The sequence below is a fragment of the Meleagris gallopavo genome, chromosome 2 (assembly GCF_000146605.3).
Source record: "Meleagris gallopavo isolate NT-WF06-2002-E0010 breed Aviagen turkey brand Nicholas breeding stock chromosome 2, Turkey_5.1, whole genome shotgun sequence".
Taxonomy (NCBI): Eukaryota; Metazoa; Chordata; class Aves; order Galliformes; family Phasianidae; genus Meleagris; species Meleagris gallopavo.
Genome location: NC_015012.2, coordinates 38,551,644 through 38,574,402, shown reverse-complemented (window position 1 = coordinate 38,574,402; position 22,759 = coordinate 38,551,644). Strand labels below are relative to the sequence as shown.

At 39.6% G+C, this 22,759-nt stretch overlaps 1 protein-coding gene across 3 annotated transcripts in view; it reads left to right on the top strand.

Annotated features, from left to right (window-relative positions):
* Window positions 1-267: 267 nt before the first annotated feature.
* DISC1 (DISC1 scaffold protein) overlaps window positions 268-22,759 on the top strand; it is a 201,503-nt gene continuing 179,011 nt past the window's right edge. Inside the window, exons 1-3 of one of the 3 annotated variants that reach the window (XR_002111993.2) lie at window positions 268-397; window positions 13,853-14,820; window positions 18,398-18,467. Coding sequence is in view for 2 of the 3 variants with exons in the window: in XM_031552422.1 (XP_031408282.1) it covers window positions 343-397; window positions 13,853-14,820; window positions 18,398-18,467 (1,093 nt within the window). In the remaining variant the exon portion in view is untranslated. The remainder of the gene's footprint in view (window positions 398-13,852; window positions 14,821-18,397; window positions 18,468-22,759) is intronic. The other 2 variants (XM_031552422.1, XM_010707011.3) reach the window with 2 other exon arrangements.

Sequence of the window (22,759 nt, the reverse complement as noted above, 5' to 3'; positions counted from 1 at the left end):
TCTTGCTTAGGAGAACAGTGCATTTCTGTTTGTTTAGAGCAGTGAAAATCCTGAGGAACTCTTGTTGAAACTGCGTGAGAAATCTCCTGGCTGTCGTCACATGTAGTGCAGCACCAGCACAGCTGTTCCTCAGTGTGGTTTTGCTCCTTCATGTCAAACTCGTTAATAATCAACAGGTATTGCATTTCCTTTCCCTGGGAAAACTGAACGTGGTTGTGCTGAGACTGCTGCTATAGCATTCACATATTTGTGGTCTGCCTGAGTCCTGTATAGACTTGGCTGGGAGAAGGGCTGCTCAGCTAATGAGCAGTGGGAAAGGCTGCTTGCAGGCTTCCTGAGCAAATGAGGACAGGAGGAGGAAAATCATCTGTGTCAGGTGGTCTCAGTTTGCTGCAAGGTGAGCAAAGGCTAACTTTCACTTCTCGCTTTGTATGTGGTGAGCACTAATAGCTGTGTATCTCTTGTTTCACCAGGCAGCAGGGGATTTTCCTGATTGTGCTGCCAGTTTTGTCAATAGCAAAATTTTCCATGAGATTGTCTGCTCTGAGACCAAGTGAAAAACCATTTCATATCAGCTGAGAGGTGTTGTCTATGTGTCCTTAGTACATAATTCATAAGATGCTTACTTCCTTAGAATTGTGTTTTTGCTTTTTCTTGTGTGTGGTAGGACTGTGAGTTTATAATCAGTGTTACCATTCTGGAAAAGACAATCTATGGAACTTCTCATCACTCTTTGTGAATTGTGCTGGTGTGCCCTGTTCTTGTTGGTTCCTTTTGTTATCTCTTGTGGAATGGATGGTAAGGTTTTAATCATTGCTGAGTACTATAGACTGTGTATATTGATGCCATTCGCTTTCTGAATTGATTTATTATCATTTAAAGATAACTTACCTTTGTTCTGACTCTGTGATAGATGTGCACAGCCGTGTTTCTGGTGAGCATGGAGTAGCACTGGAGTCCAAGGTTACGTGTGTGGCTGCTTTCTATGTTGCCAGGTCTTAGTGAAAATGTGTGCTTTGTGCATTAAATTGGAAATCTGTGGCCATAGCAAATGTACAGTAGTTGTGTTTTTTATATTGAAAAGCCAGCATGAATGTTCTGTGCACTCGTGAGAGGTGCCTCTAGCAGATGGTACCCTCTTGTCTTCCAGTTGAAAAGCAGCCTAGAAAAAGGTATCAGAATAATTTTTTTTTATAGCAAGCTGAATAATGCCTTGAGAGAAATGCTTTCCAGTGGTTGTACAGCCAATAAAGAAGCCTCGGAAATAAACATTTTTGTGAAATAACTGCAGTAGATCAAAGTGACATTTAAGTGATGCTCATGAGCATCATTTAATCACCAGCTAACTACTAAAGATCTGCTGCTTTGGAACAATAGGAGTTTTTATGTTATTATGCCTTATTGTGTCTGTCTTGCTTATGGCAAGGACTGTCACTGAAGCTTGTGATTTCTGTGTGTGTGTATGTATGTGTTGAATGCTATTTTTTATTTTTGAGAACCTATTTACTTCAAGTACTTAACTTTATTCTTAATTTTGTTGATAGAAAGCCAGCTGTTTCCATCTTCCAGGATGTGCTGAAACTATTGTTTACAAACTTCCTTGTGATTTTAACTTCACTTCCTTTGTGAAGTTAGACCAGCTAAGTTACTTTCTGAGTTGGATGTCTTGTCATGGACTGTATGCTTGAACTTCTGTTGTGTGTAGAGAACACACAGTGGAATATGGTATATATATTTAAAGCTTGGTTGTATACTGTGAGATTGCTTGAGTTGGAGGGCTAGCAAGTCTCTGGTCCTACACATAGCAGAGTTGGCTGAAGCTGGAGCAGGTTGCTCTGAGCTTCATCCTGCTGGACCATGCATTGCTCCAAAGGCTGCACAACCTGTCATGGCCACTTTCTCCACTGCTTGCCTTGCCTCAAGGTGAAGGAATTTTTATTTGTATCCAGACTGAAGCTCTCTTCTTTCCACTTTTCTCTGTTTCTTGCCTTCCCACGACATGTTGAATTGGTTTTAACCTCACTCTATGTACCTAGCAGCTTGGGAACATTATTGCTAGAAAATGAAATCAGACCTCACTTACAATCTAATTAAAAGTTTTAGAGTAGAACACTTAGCATTCTTTTATTTGCTTTCCTCCCTGTGGCATAAAATTAACTGTATTTGATGAAAATTGCTGCAAGTATATCCTTATACCCAAAGAGGGCATTCTAACCTTAAAGATGTCCTTAGTTCTGTCTTCGTGGTTTCTCTGTTACAGAAGTCCTTGCTTATGACTCAGACTTTAAGGTGATATAAATTTAAGACATTTCATATGTTTTTGTTCAGTAACATGCTATGACATTTTTATTGTACAGAAATGAAAATCTATGCATCTTCTCAGTATCTCTCACAGCCTTGTTGTCACCTCTGTTTTTGTAGGCTGTTCTTGCAGCTTACTCACTCATGTTTCTGCTCTCTAAGGGCTGGAGGGAGAGGATGATTTTAGGTTGCAGAGCTTTTGCTAATCACTTCAAAATCCTTTGAGTTGTCCCTTCTCTAGTCAGTAGAGGATTTAAAAGGCTTCCAACTTACAGGTGGAACTATTTCTCTTGGGAATTATAGGAGCCTACCAGTGAACCTATTCTTTCAATAAACTATCCTTCTGGACTGACTTGACACAGATATTTTATAAATAAATATGCTCTCCTGTACCAGCTCTGTGGACTAATATAAACGCATTCAGTTCAGAGCACAAAAATGTAGGCGAGCTCAAATTGTATTATAGGTAAGCTGAGGAGTTATTTAAATAGGATGCTTGTATTTCTTTCAAATTTGTGGTGAAAAGTTATGTTAAACCTGAGTTTTCCAATGAAACTCTCACTTAAAATAACATAATTGGCAGGATCTGCCTTGGGGAGATCTGTGGCTCCAGTTTGAGTTTTGAGAATACTAAATGTTGTTTTTCACATCTCTAGTCTTTTCAATAGAGAAAGGAATTCTAAAGTGCAAAGCCTTATGTGTATTTTTATAATGACTTTTGTTTTTCTTCTACTGCTCATTTAGGAATCCTGTGTAAGTCATTAGCTCTTGTGGTGTGGCTCAATTGTTGTCTGTTTTAACCACAAACCAATGCATCAGATTACTGCTGTACCTCAGGACTGGGGGGATCAAGTGTCTCTAAAAATGCCAAGCTTCTCTTGAAAACGAGCTGCAGCAGTGCTGTCTGCTACTTTCTAATAACAAGGATACTGTGTGCAAAAGTGCTGTGTAACAAAAGTACTCTGCCTGCTGGGTGGGAGGGGCCACTGCCAGTTACCTTGTTGGGGACTCTGAAAACCCTAGATTCTGAATTCATGTTTTTTAAAACTTGCAGTAGATTCAAGAAAAAGTATTGAAAATAGTTATGTGCATGACCTACGGTAAGTCTGGAAGATGATTTGGATGACACTCAAAGTTGTTGGTTCTTTTTCTTTGGCTAAGCATTTTGATATTCAAGATGATCTTTTCAGGTGTGTGTGCTTAGCACCATATGCGACCATCAACACTTTTTACCCCCTTTAAAATGCTAAGTTGAACTGGGAATATATTGACATGAAAGACTGTTTCATTAGCTTGCTCAAACCAAACTTCCTTTATGTAGAGGGTATTTTCCAAGGGTCAGTCTGAATGTTGTGTTATTTTTTTTGTGACTTGAAGTATTTTACCTAAGATTTCGTTTCATTTCAGTGTCATACAGGGCCTTTAGTGCCCAGGAAACATCTGCAAGCTATCTCATGAAAGGCTATGATTTCTTTGAAGAGAAGTACTTTTCTTTAACTTTCTTGCGTAACAAGAGCAGACAGGAAGGGTTCAGTGAAAGGTGGCATAGCCTGTAGCCTCGTACTTAGGTAGGAATGCTTAGGGAAGGAGTTACAAATAAGTTGTGACAGAAGGTGTTTTTTTTTTTTTTATTAAACCTCTGGCAAAAATCTATGGTTTTGTTGAACATTAATAAATACAACCTGTATTATTGGCCCAGGGAAAATGTCAGAGTAAATTGTGGCAAGTAATTGTCTTGTAGATGTGAATAGCAGCGATTTACTGTCTTGAGAAAGAAGCTCTTAAAATAGTGTTTTCATAGAGATGATCTCCTATGGGATGAATGGAGCCATTGTACACTTGAAGTGGAATTGAGTTAATGTGAAAGAGGTAACAGGAGCCCTTCAGACTTGCTGTGTCCTTGCAGCCAAAATGCTGCACACCTTGGGGTGAACAATGAAATCAGTGGGTACAGCTGATGTAGGATGGGACTGCTTTAAAATGGGCTTAGAGAAGCCTGGAAACTTATTAGTTGTGCTAATGGGGCAAGTGAAGTAGGAGGGCTCTTCACTTGGGAAGGGATGGGGTGGTATGGAAGGGCTGAGAGTTCAGGAATGCTGTGCAGGAGGATTTTTTGAGGCATGCTTGTTTGTTGTTGTGAGGGGTGTGCTGATAGAGGGGTTGTGACAGAGAAGAGAAACTGGAGAGGACCAAAGAGGTGGTATTGAGCGATGGTGCAGGAGAATCTGTGTGGCTCTGATTATTTGGGAGCTTTGTGGAGGGCCATCACTCTGGACTGTATAGTACGTAAGTGTGAACTGTGCAGTGTTAGGTCAGATCCAGGTTTGGGAAAGTTTCTGGTTCAAATGTCTTTCATGCTTGCTATAAGAGGAATGAGCAGATTCGTGAGAACTAATTGGGGATTAAGAAGAGAAATGCAATGGAAGCTGGTGAAAAGGGAGGCTGGATTTGGTGGGAGCAGTGGAAAAATTGTAGATAGCATTGGTATTGGCAGAGTCAGATGAAGGCACAACAAGTGAAAGAATCAAAGAAGAGCTGTCAGGGTTGATCATATCTCCCCTCAGCAGGGGGTCTGGCTGACTGCCACCTGACCGTATGCACTAATCCTCATTTGCTTCCAGCAGTCCTGACTTTGGAATTTGTGTGAGGGCAGGATTTCAGGTCTGCTGAGAAGCCTCATTCTCTGGATGTGATGTGACATACGTGGGGTGGCTCTCAGCTTCTGACTAGTGGTGACTTTCCTGAGCAAGCAGTCATACAGAATGCATGTGTTGTTGGTGCAGAAGTCCTTTGCCCAGTGTTCCCGTGTTGTAATAGGAATCTCAGGTGATGAGAGTTTGCAGTGCTAAGTTTAGCCTATAAGGCCAGGGCTCTTGCCTGAGGGCTGCTTGCTGTCCAAGGCTGCTGGGTGCCTTCTTAACTTGCCTGTACCCTTCTGCCCTTTCTTCTGAACCCAAGGTTGAGTGCCATAGCGTTGCCCCATCTGCTAAAATATCTGTCTCCTACTTTTTACAGAAACACTGTAAACATTTACCTTTGGACTTGTGTCATGGCTTTGTTTGGTACCACCAAGGAGGGATTGCTCTCCTTGTCTGGGAAATGCATTTCCTAGCAGAAAGCCCACATGTTGGAGCATGTTTGCTAAAATGAAAGAGGATCTTGGTAACAGCTGTAACAGTATCTGAACATTGGATTTGTCACTGTACAAAGCTTTGACTGCTTTTCATGGTTTTAATGTGGCTTTTTTTGGTGGGGCATTACTTTTCTTCTCTTTTTCTCTGTTACAATTTTCTTCCTTAAATGTGAACTGCTGTTGATATCACAGGAATAGCAACATAAATCAGTTGTATGTTGTCAGAGTGGGAGGGAAGGTGTAATTTTTCCTGTAACTCAGTGGATTTTCTTTATACAGAGAAGCTATATTCTTTCATGAGTTTTTTTTTTTCTTTTTTTTTTTGAGATACCTGATTGGAGGCTGAGCATCTTTTGTCTCTCCCTGCTCAGAAGGAGCTGTGATTTCTCAGTTGTGTGTTGTATGCCTATGGTTGGTATTCTGCTGCAGATTCAGCAGTGTTAGTTATAGTACTTCTTCCATGGCTCGTTCTTAACACAATCCCAGATTTCACCCTTCACTTTTCTCCTCCACTCTAAATGAAAAGGATATAGCCAATATCTTCATTTCTCAGACCCAATAAAGAAAACTTCCAGCTTCCATTTTGTCTGACTGGAGCCTCAAGTGAGTGAGGGTTGTAAAGGTCAAGCAGTATCCTTGTGGAAGTCCTTGGAAGGGATATTGCGTGCATCCTTCTCACCTACCAGCACCAGTCTCTCACGGAACCCACACTTGACCCCTTGCTGGTTTCTAACATCTGTAATACAATATTGATGCACAACCTGCTGGCCTTTAGCTAGGACTTGCATTAACTGCAGTTGTCTGTGCAGCTGTGGAGGACAGGAGGGCCATGCTGTAGTATACCTGGTCAGTTCAGCTTCATCTCACTGTTCAGAGTGGCTATTTCTTGTCAGTGCACAAAAGCACAGTCTGCACAGCTGCTATTGCAAAGAGTACTTGAGTATGCAAGTTTTGTGGAAGCAGAAAGCATGGCAGGGATTTGTGCTAGATCCTGAGATTATATTCTGAGGGGAGCAGGGTGAGGCAATGTTGCTGTGTGTTCACATGCTTCCTTCCCACTGCAGCTGAGCTCTGTGTATACAGATTGCAGTATCTTGTGCTCAGGCTGCATCCTGGGGGTGCTGTGTGTTGTGTGTGATGTTTTTGCTCAGCTATCCTGATGTCTGAAACTTCCCTTCGCTTCCATTGTTGTCTAGACAGCACTGACATTGGGTCCTGACAGCCTGGCTGGGACTGGGAGGGAAACTTCCTGCAGCAGGCAGGGGAGGAGCATTTGCCCTGGGACTTTGATATTAAATTGTGAAGTTAAAAGCATACTGACTCCTCACCCTTGACAATATAGGAACTGCCACGTTGTTTTATTTTCATTATATGTGATGACTACTGAGCTGTTAAGAGCAAATTACTTTCTATTTCAGTAAACTCAATTCTGCTTTCATACTGGCTGTGCATCAGATTCTTAATTTGGAACCTGCTTTCTCTTGGTGAAATTAAAAATTCTAATCTCCAAGCTGGAGCGCTCAAACTGTGCTTGAATTAGAAATTGACTGCTGTCAATGTACTCTCACACTTCACTCTCTCCCTCACCCCTATGAGTTTTATATTGGAGTCTTGCTGTGGCTGATCTGACTGAGCAGAAGTAGTGGGAATCTGCACTATCACTCAGTAGACAGAGTGATGAAAGAGAAGTGTGGTGTGTTAAATAGACCATTCTTGAAAAGGACTGCTGTGTACCAATTTGATAATTATATACATGGTTGGTGAAATACTTTTATGGGATACGACTGCAAACCCATTAAGCATTGTTGACAAATTAATTTAGGACCGAGGCAAACTTAAATTTCTTCTTGTGGACTTTGCACAAAATCCTTGCTCCCTTATTTCTGTGTCATGTTGAAAGGTTTCCAGATCCTGACTGAAAGAACAAGAGCGTTCTCTCCCTTTGAGACATTTGCATGACCTGCCACTACAGACTATTGCGCCGAAATTGCAAATGTGTTTTTTTTTTTCCCCCAGAAAGAAAAACAACAAACCTTTAAAATAATAATAAAAAGCACACCAACCAACCAAAAAAAGAACAAAAACAAAAATGCAACAAACCAAAAAACTCCACAACATCTCTGTAAACTTGCAACTTCTGTGTCCTTCTGCCTTTTGAAAAAGTGGGAAAACTACTCTCTAAAAGCTAAAAGTAAAAATAATGTTGGCAGACTTGAAGCAGATTGGGGTTGGGTATTTCTGGGGAAATTAAGTGCTTTCTGTTACTGCCTGTGCTGAAGGCACCTAGTGCTGGTACTTATTTTCCCAGACCTACCTGTGCCCTCACCTCTGCTGGTCATCCCTGGGGTGGGCTGATAAAAGTACTGCAAAGCTGAAGTGGGCTCAGCTGTGACTGGGGAGGCTTGGCAAGTGACTGTTGTGCTGTGTGGCTGTGTATGTGACTCGGGCAGTTCCAGCTAGTCTAGGTCTATGGTAGTGAGTTGGAGCATGGGTAAGCTGCATGAAGAGATTTGGAGACTGTCTGGGCTGAAGCTTTCAACCAGAGATGCATTTATTTATTTTGCTTGTGACTTTTTAACAGTAGATGACTGCATGAAAACAAAGCAGAAACATCACTTTTGAGAAAGAGGGCAGATGTAATTTTTCAGAGGTATTCTGCTATGTAAATGATCCTGCTTTGCTGAGGCAGCAAGGAATCACCTGGTTGCTCCTTAGTATATTCAGCCACTTGTTCTACTGACCAACAAAATGAGTTTCCTTGTAGCGCTGCAGTGGTGAGGTTACAAGGGGTAATTTACGTTTAACTTGGAAGAATGCAATTTTCTGTGACAGCCAAGCATTGGATGGCCAGTCATAGGGTGTTGATTAGTTATCAAATAGACATCCATAGTGCGACTGCATGCTTTCACAGACTGGGCAGTTATTGCCTTTTTAAATTTAAAAGGGTCAGAAATGCATATTTCTGGTTTTTTTTTTTGTTTTTTGTTTTTTTTTCATATCCAAGTGCATATCCGTGAGGCACTTGCTTGAGGAAAAAAACCTGCTTGTATGCATAGTCAATACACTGCTGAATAGTGATGGATGCAGACGTGTACTTGAATTTTAAAGTATTAGCAATATAAAACACAACTGTGGTATGTGATTAAGGAAAGAGGTGTTTCTCTTATGCTTCTATCACTAAATAAGTGTTTGTTACTAACACTGGGAGTGTTATATTTAAGAGCATACTTCTTAAAAGATCTTGTATTTTTCCTTAGAGTTAACACGGCAAAAGCAGGTTTAAAACACCTTTAAGAGGAGGAAAAAAACTGATAGGCATATTGGAGCTGGTATCAACTAGTGAGATCATTACTCTAGAGAGAAGTGTTGCAATTTCCTCAAATGGCTTAGGATGAGTTGTTACGTTCAAGCCACTTACCTCCTTAATATAATAACTCAATGATGTGCATTATGGGAGTGTATCAATAAAAATAATTTTATTTAAACACTGGCTAAGGAAGACCGTTCTTGCATCTAAAATGTCTTTGAAGTATTTTTAATGAAGAATAGCAACTAATAAACACTTAATGACTTCAGAGTATATTTCATATGTGACATACTGGAAACTTAGCAGCTGAATAACTGATCTCAGCATGTGATCTTAGAAATTGCAGAAGCTTTTGGTGAGGGAATAATTTTTATGTAGCTCAGCCATTGCTCGCCTTCTATAGATACACTTTACGAAGTGCTGGACAAATCAAGGTGTAGCCAACATTCAGTAATTAGGTGAAAAATCTAGATGAAACGTTCACATTTTATTAGTTATGAAAAGCTTATGTTCAAAGGTAACTTTGTTTAAAAGCACATTTGTGTAAAGAAACTGTAATAGTTTATTTTGAAACAGGCTGTGTTGAGATTGATGCCACCTTATTTTGAGAATTTTGTGGCATCTTTTGAAATTCACCAGACAAGTGAAAATGTGGCTAATTAGAAATCACAGTGTATTTTGTCATATTTTTGATAGAAGAACTGATCCATAATAATAGTTACTATAATGTCAGATTGATTAATCTTTGAGAAAGGTTAAGCTTGTCTATCTTTGTAAATAATAAATATTTTCATCTGACTTTGCATACAGTCTAACACAGGTTTTTAAGGCTTCCTCAACAGGAGCAGCACTATAGAATTTGAATGGAGCAGTGCTTTGATATCTGGCTTTGAATACGACCAAGTATCTTTCCTCAGGCACCACGTCTGCCACCCACAAATGTTCTAAAGCTGAATTTATTATTTTAATAGACATCAACAGTGTAATGTAGGTGTGTGTGAACGGTTGAGCTCTTCTTAAAACTGCATGTATAATTTCTCATTTATTTTCGGGGATAACTTGGTGATCTCGTGGGCATTCTGAGCTACTGGATTAAAGTTAGGGCAGAGAGGTTTTGTGAAATAGAGTGTTTCTGTACTGATCTTTAAAGCCCCAGTGAATTTTGTAAGAATTTTTCATATCCTCATGACACTCGACCTATAGATGTAATTGCAGCATTTGGTCAGAAAACTGAAGTGTGGATTTTGTGGCTGAAAATGGAGACTCATGATAGATAACTGTCCTGCTATGTGTTAGCATCAAGTTGAATAAAAAAGGATGTGCTCTTCCAACAGCAGTAAATGCTCTTTGGCTTCCCCTTTCCCTGCTTCATCCTACTGACTCAAATGAGACTTGAGCAGCATTGCTGCGTATGAGTTGCTTTGCAGTGTTGGAACATATTCATTCTGTGTTCTGGCTCTGAATTGTTACTCATTGAGAAAGATTTGCTATGATGAAAGATCTGATCAAATCAAATAATTCTTCTCTGAGCCCTCATAATTAGGATTTGAAGGCACTTGCTCATGATAGAACATTTGATTGGAAAACATACGTTGCATCTTCTAGAATTATGACATGCATTTTAAGAACTGATTTGTAATATTACATTTAGAAGACTTTTGTGTTTTTGTTATTGTTGTTGTTCCTAAGTCTCTCATACAAGGCATAACACTGTAGTGTTATATGATCCTGAAACATCTTCCATTGCTTTCATACTGTTTCAAGGTGCAATTCTGATAGTTTGCCAGGGGCTTATCTGCTATTTGAGGTGCTTGAAACAAAACTGAGGGAATTCTGAGAGAAGTGAGGCCTGTCACTTGAGCAAGCCATCTGAATTGTTCCACTGTAGTTTCTTTGTCAGGACATAGGATATATGTAGGATGCTCCAAAAGTAATGCCTACTGTTTATTTCCATGGAAACTGCAACACCTACAAATAGCACAATGACGCTATTTGATAGAGCAAATTTTCAGCTGTAGAACACTATTTTTCAATACAGTCACCACCATTCACTGTGCATTTTCACCAGCAGTGAACAAAAGCCTAAATGCCACTCTCTTAAAAATTTGCACCAGCAGAGCTGACCCACTGTCACTGTCCCCACTGCTGAAACCTACTGCTGAAACCCACTGCCTCCCTGTGCTCACATCCACTGTTTGGTCTCCATAAGTGTTCAGCAAGAAATGATGAAGATCAATGGGTACCACTTTTTCCACATGGAAGAATTCAGTGTCACACCTGTGCTTCATCCACTCTTCCATGTCAGATGCCATTTTGTTAGACTGCTCGTCTGCTGCCATCTGTCGCATGGCAATGTGTTATGAAACACTGATGGAAAGTTTCAACCCCTACTGCTGTACCAACAACATAATCTGCCTCTTGTTCTAGGCCAACATCATGAAATAGGAGGCATTACTTTCAGAGCAGACCTTGTAGTTTAGAAGGTTAACAGACTCTGTGTAATTATATTTCAGATACGTGATGGTAAACAACCAAAGTGATTCTATACATCAAGGGATACAATAGAAGGATGAAGGGTGTGAAAACAGTATGGCCAAAGCCCTAGCAATATCCTATCTGGATTTCGTGATGGCTGAGGGCACAGAGGTGTTCTCTAGCTGGTGGCTGGACTCTTCCTTCCCTTTCCTCTTCCTTCCCTTTCCTCTGAGCAAGATAGGCCTTGGGACCTGCTGGAATGTGCCTCATGGAGCTCTTTAGTTTTTGCCTCTTGTGTGGGTCTAGTCAGGAGCTCAGGCTGCCTCAGTAGACGTCTACTGGGCTGTGTGTGTAATCTTGGTGCCATTTCGGCTGCGGTGCAGTAGCCAGGTGAGGGGCTTGTGCTGGTGGGCTTGCCAGAAGGCAAATCTGGAGTCCACAAAGGATCTGACTGGCAAACCTTGGACTAGAAAGTTACTTGTTCGAGGAGGAATGTGGAGGTGTGGGGCTTCCTATCGTGTGGACTAATTCAGGCTAATGAAGTCATACCAGTTGAACTAAAAGTGATTTTAGAATTGCATCTAGTTAGTATGGTGCAAATATTTAACAATTTAAATTTACATTACATTAGTATTGTTTAAATGTGGTGTTGAAAGAGCTGTAATTATCTATCTGCCCTAGAAATTCATGGTGATTTGCTGAGATCAATTTTAAATTGATCATAATTCAACCATGAACTTCTATTTTTATCAGACAAGGCCTGCGGCTGGCCTTTGTAAACTGTGATAAAATATATCCAGTCTTAGAATGACTTTTTTGTGTGATGGATTTCTTCTGCTGAAGGCCAATTTTGACCATTATTTTGTATATAAAAGAATTAAATTCTGAAGAACACTGTGTTCAATTTTTGTTCCCCTACATCAGGAATGGTTTCTATTTGTTATAATTTCTATTAAATTACTCCCAGCAGAGCATTTTCACTGTCTTTTTATGTTAGTCAGGTTGATGGACTCCATGACCACCTTTATTTCTGACTTCTGGGAGGTTTTTTCCTCTAACAAGAGAGAGTGTGAGACAGCTGGGCTATCCTAGTTTACGGCGATAGGAAGCAAAATACAGAAACAACTGCAGTTCCATAGTGAGCTGCTGGTATTGTAATATGTGGAATATGTTCAAGTTGCTTTCATTGAAGGTTGTTTGGAGAAGACACAGTGAATACTGAAAAGAAGTCTGTTGGGAAGATTCAGGTTGAGTGCTTATGTTTGTATAGTGTGTCCTTCTAATGAGGTATGTTTTAGGCTTCTGTTAGGAGTTGCTGAGGTATTTAGAGTATGTACAAGTCTGTCAATATAAAAATCGACAAAGAGTTGTGATTGGAGGTGAATATTTAATACAGTTTGTGGGGGGAAAAAAAAAGTAAAAACTGCCTTTTGGAATACCACTATGTCTGTAATCAGAATAATTCTGGTACCTGAGGTTCTGGCAGTAGATTCTATTTCAGTGAATAGAAAGCAGCTAATCAGGGGCGTTACTTTCAGAGCATAATTCAGCTAGTCATTAGGTTCCTTTGAAGTGCTAGTCTTGCAAATAAGCCAGTTCAGTATGTTTTTGTGATACAAAATGGGTGACAGGCAGAGCTGATATTCCCCTGAATGTGTGCAAGATAGAAGAATGGAATACCTTGTGATGAGTAGTAAATCCTTAAGAAGCTGGGAGTAGTCATCCTGTGGTCTTTATTTTTGCCTCTTGGCATAGCTAACTTATTTAAATATATGCATGTATTTAAAACAGAGATAGCAAAAATAGAGTGCTACATTTTAATCTTTCACTTTCAGTGATCTTTGTTTTTTTTATCTTGAATCTTTCTATTGCATTCTGAAAGCAGCTAATCTATATTTTCATCTGTGTGTATTGAATATGCGTGGGGAAATTTAGCTGTTGAGTAGAAGACCTTTTTACATAACACATTGCAATGATGCTAGCAGTCATATGGTGATATTAGTCTTCTCAGACTGAGAGTCCTGCATTCAAAACTTCAACTCTTATTATTTGGATGACAGGTAAAACAGTAAATGAAGATCTATAAAATATCTCACTAGAATAAGAGATACTCAGCCATAGATTGTTAAAGTGCTGCAGCTGTTCAGGAAGCTGAATTTGAAATTCTTGTATTAATAAAACACAGAGAACTAGACATGAGCAGTAACAAGTTATGTGAAAAATTTCTTAGTGTTGTTCCCTTGTTTTTGATGCAGATTTGGTCCTATGTGTTGTATATCTTTTCAGACATTGTTCTGTATCAGTGAGACTAAATAAGTTCTGTGCTGTGAGTGACCTGAGAATGAGAAATTGCAGAGCTACAAATAGGAAAGCCACGGATTCATTGTATGTGGGTTTGTGTCCTGTTGTATCAATGAGTTCACTTAAAAGCAGGTACAAAAAAGTGAGTGAATGCACACAGTTCTCTGGTAACACCTTATCACGTCTGTCTGCAATACAGGCAGTGTCTTTGTTTTGTTAAAGTGGAAACCGATGCATAGTCTGAAATTCCTGAGTGCTATATATTACCCTTAAGAAACTGCAGAAGTGCTTTACTGACTTAATTTATTATTATTTTTTTTTTTTACCCCCTCCAGATGGTCTGGAGCACTTAATGCCTTCAGGCTCTCTTCGTAAAAAGAAACTGGCAAGAAGACCTGGATACATGAGGCCAGAGGCTCAGCGACAGCTTCAATTTCAGTCCCTGGGTGCCTGCAAGTCCTTCAGTCCAGAGGAGTTCAAACATGACAAGAGGCACTGTGAAGAGCTGGAGGACTTCTCTCTCTGCAGGCAACACAAAAATAGCGTTGAGTTCTTACGCAGTAGTTCAATTGCAAGTAGTGCTGTAGTTCTTGCTGATGGGGTAACAACGTTGGGCACTACTGTAAATATGCCAGGAAGTTGCAAAAATCTTTCATGTTCCAAGAATCCATGGTCAGAAAATGTAGCTTCGATTTATCCTGCTGAAACAACAAGCAAAGGTGTTTCTACTGTAAGTGGTACACGGCAGACGAGCCATGGAACTGAAGCAAGTGAGCCCCTAAAGATACATGCCTTGGATCAGGCAGAAGCGAATAATAACTGTGAATATCAAAACAGGAAAGCTCTTTCTTGTTCTGGTGGTCCACATGATAGTTTTCGTTCGAGTTTCAGCTTCATACAGCTCTCTCTGAATTCAGCCTCTGGAGTAAGCGATACTGAACTCAAGGCAAGTGTTCTGCATCCCAGCAGTGCCAGAGATCTGCAGGAGCCAGGAGAGGCAACAAAAACTCAGGAGCACTCAGGGGCTTTGTGTTGCTTCTCTAGGCTCAGTGAGGATTTGAAGTCTGACAATGAGAACACAACAAATGATAAACTTCAGGATTGTGAGACTGTCTCTCTCTCTGATACGGATGCAACGTTGTCATATTCTACAGATTCCTCAGATGTGGCATCTGCTGGTTCCTCTGTTACCTCAGGTTATGAAAGTAGTTTTACTGTCAGTGACCAAAACTGGGATACTTTGATAAAAAGGTATGAACCAGCACTACTGGACTGCCAGCTTGGCAACTGGAGTACATTAAAGGTTTGTAATCTTGTTTCGTCTTTGATTCCTCCTCTTGGCCCCTAAAACGTGTATGTTCGTAGTGTCGATGTCTTAATTTGATGTGGGTGTTGGGATATTAACAGGTTTCGTGGTACTTTTTCATAGAAGATTTCAGTATCTGTCTGCATGATAAAAATGAAGGAATCTGTGTGTTTTGTTTTTAAAAGAACCAAAACAAGAGAAACACAACAAAGTGATGATGTTGCAGTAATTGGCTCCCATGGCAGACTGATCTTATTTCTACTGTCATACATCAACTTCTGAATTTAGCAAGGGCTACTTTCGCAGGTGGCTTTCTTGACTGCAGATTGGAGTATATGTAGAGTAAAACTTGAAGGTGGTAACATCTTTTTTCCTTGAAGCATCATGAGTTAATGAAACAGAACTTTGTAATTGAAAATGTGTAAATTTAGCCAAAGATTTCTAGGGGAAAGGCATACATGTGAGGGGAACCTTCAAACTAATATGCAATTGCACTCCGCACATGATGATGGATGAGGTTCCATTCCCTGCTCTAATTCAGGCTGGGAATTAAATATTTTTTTTTTTCCACCTTACAGGAGTTATGAGCTATTGATTAGAAGTCATTTTTTTTGGATGTATGTGTGTGTACCCACGTGTACTTACCAAGTATACAAGTAGCCTCATTCACTGTATTCTGGTGGGAGGGGAGTGGGGAAACCTTAAAAAGGATCCGTTTTTATTGTACAGGAAGATTTTTTCTAATCTTTGATATTTTTGGGGTGGCAGAGGAGTATCAGAAGAAAGCCATTATGAGCCTAGATGCAACAAGGAGCCAAATTTTGGCTCTATTGTGCACTCCAGAAGTGGTAATCTGGAGATTAGTATCGACATGCTGGATCTCATAAATTCTGAAACTATTAAAATTCCACTGAGTATGGGTGGTGTGCTTGTTGAGCCTCTCACCGGTGCCCTGAGTGCTCTGGAGCAGTGCCTGGGATGTTTGTACCATACACATAGAAAGGTGTGCCTGATTGAGTTCTGCCCATGCTATCTGTGTTAACCCTAGAATGAAAAGCCTTCAGAAAGCAGGCTCTTGTGACTTCTTAGCAGAGGCATACCTATTGAGATGCACTGTGTTGTCTTTAGGCTTAAGGGAGTAGGGTGGCTTTTCACAGCCCTTATATCTGGGTAAGGCAGTATGTTGAGAAACATTATTCTTACTTTTTTGTCTGTGTCATCTGACCCAGGTTTACAACACTCTATGATCCCTATTTTTCATGGGGATGCATGTAGGACCCGACCTAAGTTATCTTGCACACTTATACAGGCTCTACATGCATTGCCATGGAACAATTGTTTTAGCTTCAGGCCTGGAATGGTGATGTTCCCATAGTGTGGGATGGCTTGGGAAATTAGTTCTCTACAAATCTGGGAATATGTAACATAATAAAAATACAAAATGATTTTCTGTCTTTTCAGTCTGCTTATTTGGTAGGTGCAAAGAAACATTGCTATCTTTAATTTCTATATTCATTAATTCACTGAATAGAGAATTGGGGAATTGTGCCTTCAGATGTCTTTGCCCTTGGTCCTGTGTGTTTAATTTGGAACACCTTCCTATTGCAATGATAATGAGCAACTCTCAAACATTTCAGAAGGGAACAAAGACAACTGTAATCAGAAAGAGGAGACAATACTAAAGCTTTTAAAACTATGCTTCTTCTGCATAATAAAAATAAATTAATAAAATAAATTAATAAAAAATAAAAAGAGAGTACTCATCACCTTGTACTGGTTTAGGACGTTCTGATCTGAAGCAGCTCCTTCAGCAGTTGAGCTCCAAATGTCTTTCTAGCCTGCAAACAGGAGCACTTGATTGTTGCAGCATCAGTCACTTAGCCACGGGCATGGCTGTACTGCGGTACCCAAGCAGATTTTAAATGACCTGCCATGTCCCCATGTGCATGATGGAATAAACAGTGCAAAAAGCAGCAATGCTCTATTCTCAGTGTAAATGGTTGTTATATATCATATATATGAAAAAAGTGTCATTTGAACCATTTCTACTGTAAGCTTCTTTAGAACTCTATAAAAATATGGCATAAAATACAGATAACGATTTATGGTGAGGATTCAGTGCCTTCCTTCTACATGTTGTATGCTCATCACCAGCCTCAGAGAAAAAACACTGATGTTTCTGTATGTGAAAAACAATACTACTGAAAACAAAACAAAAACAACAGAAACCTCGAGGGAAAGGGACTATGTGCAGTGGTTCGGTTTTTTCTTTTGTTTTTCTTCCAGAGGATCCTAGAGCCTGCTATTAATCTAGCTTTTTTTCCCCCTCCTGCCTATACCTTTTATATAAGTTTTCTGATCAGTCCACTTCACTCCTATATTTGTAAGAGATGCCATTAATTTACATGTCTTGCCTGATTTGCACTGACTGCGTTGATGTGACAACTGAATGGTTCTAGTAAGTTGTTATATGGCTGCACCTCTTTTTCTGTACGCTATTTAGAGTTTAACTATAAAGATTTAATACAAAAGTGTTTTAGGAAGGAGCAAAGTTTTTGAACATGCAGAATGCCTCAAGTATGAATTTTCTTGCTTTACCAAGCACTTTCAAGCTTTGGACTATGAGGATATATGTTGATTCTTTTTCCGAGTTTACCTCTCTCAGTGCTGATAATGGCTTGTTGGTACAGGTCAAGTGTAAATTTAATAACAAAACACTTCTCAAATTTATAACTGTAGCTGTGCTAGACTGTGACTGGCACGGGGCAATAAGGAAAGGACTGCATACCTTTAATCAAATTCTTGTAACAATAAAAACTGTTAATATCCTTTGGATGCACACCTGCCCTTCTGAAATATTTCGGTAAAAGATGTAGATTCATTAGAAAGAAGTGTTTTCTTTTGAAAGAGAACTGTATTCTAGTAAGAACTTCTTTGTGTAAAGGCACTTTCTATGTGGTATAGGGCTTTTTTTCACACCCCTCCCACTTGTAATATGGACACTTCTAAAAATGCAAACATAAGTGTTTTCTAGATAAGCTTAAAATATATTTTAATTAAACTTCATTTATTGCAATTGAGCACAGTTCTCTCTGCCTTAATGTGAGTATTCTTGACCCAAAATATTCATACTACATTTCTCTTTTTGTTTGCCTTCAGCAATTCTGGATGTGCTCTGTGCAAAACTTGTATAGGCAAAAAATTGTTAAGTGGGCTAGAGAACAGAACATTGAGTTAGAATGGGATCAGAAGTAGACGTTAGGTTGACAGAATCCTATAATAATCCTTACTTGGAAAAGGATGAAAAATATCCTATGATCGCACAATCTGTTTAGCTTTTCAAGAAAAGCTGTTGATGTCCCTTGTAGATGTTTGGACTAGAGCCATTCTTGACTGAAGTGGCTGCAGTTCAGCTGATTTCCAAGTAGGTCTGTCTACTTACCAAATGTGGGGTTTAATTCTCAAAATTGGTTCGTTCTAATGAGGTAGTAGGAATTCTGTAGATTTATATTATGTAGAGATTAATAGTGATTCTTAAATGTAATTTCTATATAACTTTTTTTTCTATATACAGGTAAAATCCATGATATTACGGATTGAGAGACTCCAGCAGAAAGCAATAGAAGCAGATGATTATGATAGAGGTGAGAGTTGTTCCCTCCTACCTCCCCCGAATCGTGCTGCTTTTTCTCGTTCCACTCCTTCCCCAGTTAATTTTATTTTGTATTTTTTACACTGCTGTGGTTAGGTATGGGAGATGAGTTCAATGAACTCTATTGTTCATTCTGTAATGTGGCAGGAAACAAATTAAAGAGAGAAGTAGGTCAGCAGCAGGTAGCAACAGTTTTGATTTTCTTGAGCAACATCACCATGTGGGAAGGTTGAAATGCGAATAGCCACCATCTGGATCAGCTGTTTTGAAGCAGCATGACTTTAAAAAATACAGAAATGAATTAAAGCTTTGTAAAGAGAAAGGACAGGCCCTGGCTGCTGACAGGGTGTGATTTGTTGCTTGCCGCATTTAGTCATGACACTACAGCAGAGCTCTAACATAGAAAAATGAGGTCAGTAGCTATAATAAAAGTGAATGATACTGTCCTGTGGGATGAACTTGATGTCCACTGAGTTGAATAAAAAGCACCTAAAGAATGATGATGCATCTGGTGTCGAGTATCTATCTTTGAATAGTGCTTTTCTCTTCAAATGGATTGGCACTTCTGATAAGCTGTGTGTGTTAATAATTAGAGCATCTATTAACATCTCAGGTTTCTTATTATTTCCTGGTATGGCAGCCTGTGTTCAGATAATCATATTTTGACAGTCTTGAAGTTTCATCCTAGATGAAATTCTTCCCAACAGATTTATCTTTGTTTGGAAAGTACTGCAAGTGTTTCAGTAAGCTACATTGATAATTCAGAGAGTACGGGTGGAAAAATACAGTTTTACCCTTCCTCCCCATATTTTTCCTCAGTTTTTTGGGAATGGAGAGCAGACCAACTGGCAGCTTTCCTATCAAAATTAATGTTTTAAGCTGTGCAGTGTTACCATGGGGTTCGAAAGATGTGGGAGGGAGGGAACACAACCAAGGTAACTCAAATGTGTTTTAACAATGTCTGGGGAGTAGGTGGTTCTGTTGGCCTCTCAAAGCCTTGTCAGTATAGGGAAAAAAAAAAAAGTCTGCTAGTCTCACAAGTCATTCTTCCTAGTATGATGTTTCCCAAAGGGGAAAACCTTTAGCTATGCTATCAACTGAGCATATTGTAGACATTCATTGGTTTAATCTCTGTCAAACTGAATAGATGTTATTGATATGTGTTTTACCTGTGGTATGCTTACTATTCTTTATGTGCCTTTTGATTGAGTTTCTGGTAGGCGACTTTCTGACAGCTGTATACTAAGTGCATGTGGTTCCTTCAGATTTTTAGCCAGAATTCACTGGGTACTCATCTAATTCAATTAAAAACAAATAAAAAAACATATCAGGCTTAAGATTGGCACGTGATGCCCTGTAGTTTCCTAGCTTTGCCCAGAGAATTCTTGGGTAGTATCCCTGGTTGCTAGTTTGGTCTATTCAAAACAGGACCACAGTTCTGTTATCCCTGATTTTATCAACAACCTTTTCCAGTTTCCAGCATGATTCTCACACAGGTAGCATGGAGAGCAGTTTGCAGCCTTCTATTTATTTCCCTCAGGAAAATGGTCTGGATGAAAACTGATCTCATTGATCAGAATTAAAGCTGTACCAGGACAAAGGCAAAGAGGAGTGTCTGAGGGTGGAATTGCTCTCTTTTTGCTAAGGCTGGCTCGTATGGGCGGAAAGCATTTGTTATGTTACGTTTCTAGATACTGAAGCACCTGAAAGATTTTGTGTTGGGCTCCTGCATCTCTGAAAAATGGAACTTTATCTTGATGCAAGTGCTCCTGGAAAATGTTACTGTGTAATATGTGGCTGTGTATCCTTAATTTTCTCCTCAGTTTTTGAGTCCTTGACCTACTTTCTGTCTTATTGGTCTTAGCTCCTCTACTAATAGAACCATCAGCCGTTTTAATGTGTGTGAAACTACTTTTCATTATTATCCTGACATCTAAACTGACTTCCTGAGTTTTTTCTTCTGTGAAACATAAGCAGATTATCTCCAGGGAAAGATATATATGGAGACGTTGTGGCTCTGCAAGAAGAGTTGAAGCTGTGACACTTCCTTCCTCTTCCTGAGCTTTCCACCTTTGTGTTTAGAACTAAAGAGCCCCTGCTCTTGGAAGAGTACAAAGATTTGCGTGTGTAGTTTGAAAGCTTATTACAGAGCTTACAGATTGGCCCAGTACCAATTTCAGTTCAGCTGAAATCTGTAATTAGCCTTCTTTAAATGGGATTTTATTGCCAAATACTGATATCAGGGAATGAAATAGCTAAATGAGCACAGCTATGCATAATGCTACATGCACTGTGAATGGAAATTTATTATCAGTGGAAGATATAGTATATACAGAGGTCTGAGGACATGGGTTACTACTAATTAAAAAAAAAATACTATCCCCGTAATTTAGAGATTTTCTTTGTATGTAGAGTGAGTTCTGTTCTCACTACAGGATGTTTTGAATCATGGTACTGCCGCATGCAGTGGTAGCCCAGGTTTGACTGATCTGGGAGGGCTACCAAGGAAGGAGGGGGATGCTCTGAATAGCGTGCTGTGAAATGCTGTGTACATGGAAGAGGAAAGGAGAGGAGGTGAAGGAGGGACACAGGTAGTTGTACTCCCAAATTGGAAAATAAAGCGTTAACAAATTATCACTTGCTTCAGTGATTGTGTTTGTGGCTCTTGTATAGCTTTAGCAATAGACAAGAACTCAATCTATTTTCTGACATCAAAAGCTACCGAGTTTTGCAGGAAGGGAGTTCTCTTTGTACAGCAGCTCAAAAGGAAAGAGATCTGTTACGCTTCGAGGAGCCAAAACTGTTTTTCGCTGTCTGTTCCTGCAAACGTAGCATCTTGAAGTCAAATATCTGAATGACGTCAATGCCTTCCTGCTCTCCAGAGCTTTGTGAAAGTTGCCATAGTTTCTAGTAAATCTTGAATCTGAAGTGCAAATAAAATGTTGCCCCTACAGAGAAGGAGAAGTGATGCACTGTTTTCTTTTCCCTTATGGTGCAAGAGACAGAAAAGACTCAGAAATAACAGGAAGTTTCTCCCACTGCACAGCCATAAACAAATACCTTGTTGCAAACAGGTCAGGAATAAGGATATATCATCTATTTCTTGAAGGTGAGATGATTTTTTTTTTTTTTTGTAAGGGTTGTTTAGAACCACAACCCTCCATTGTCTGAGAGCTTGTTTAAATGCTATAAGCCTCAGCTTCACCTCCTCAAGCTTAGGGGGAGCACAGCAGAAATGTCTTTGCCGTTACTTGTTTGTGTTCTGTGCCTTCCTGAAGTCTTGCCATGGTTAGGGGGTTTAATCAGTCATTCAAATAAGTGCAGTTTATTCCCATACTTTCTGGCAGAGCTGTATCTGTTTGTACCCTGAAAGCGACAGAGGCTCAGCTGAGTCTTCCCTCCTGTCCCAAGTCTGCTCCTCTGCTGGAGGTTACCAAGTGAGAGTGATGCTGTGAGACGTGCGGGATGCCACTAAGCCCCTCTCTTCATGCTCAGTGACTGTGTGTTGTTTAAATACAGATATTTCTTGTGTCAAATACATATATAGAGAGATGAACATCATCCTCAATCCTCATATAATTTTGATAGAAGACATCAGGGTTTTCCTTGTTTTATTGCTCACTCTGTGCCTCTGGGTGACTAAATATCTGGAAGTAGCTTAGCTGCTTCTGTATTTACTTGTGATCTCCTCTTGATGGCCACATTACTGTATATATTCCAATCAGGTACTATACCGTGGGAACAAGATAACAGCATTTTTGCTTTGCGTAGCATGTAGTAAAAATCAGTCTGTTCTCCAAGGATCACTTGGAATGTTGTCATGGCTCATTATTTGTGATGGAACTTGGCAACTCCAAGGTTAAACACGTTGCTGAATGCAGGAGGAAAAAAAAGTATATATTTGTATCTGTGGGAGATGTGCTTGCAGTAAAAGCAAATGTATTTTGCTCAGTGCAAATCTTTTGCCCAAGCATTTTAAAGCCCTTTTCCTGTTCTTTCCCATGGTTTCTCAAGTTCCCATGGTACAGATGGCAGAGGGATTGGTGATATAGTATCAAAACTGTGACTAGCTGCTGAACTACAGTACTGGCTCACGTGCCCTGGTGTTACTTCAGATATAAGTGTATACAGAACTATTCTGTTTTCATTTTTAGGTTGGTCTTTCCAAATTTTTCTTTGTGTTGTGAAGTGGAAAAGTATTATTTTAGTTAAGTTTTATTTCTAATCATAGGTTTTAAACATTTAAACCAATTTGACTTTCAAGCAGATGACAGGTGACTTGCT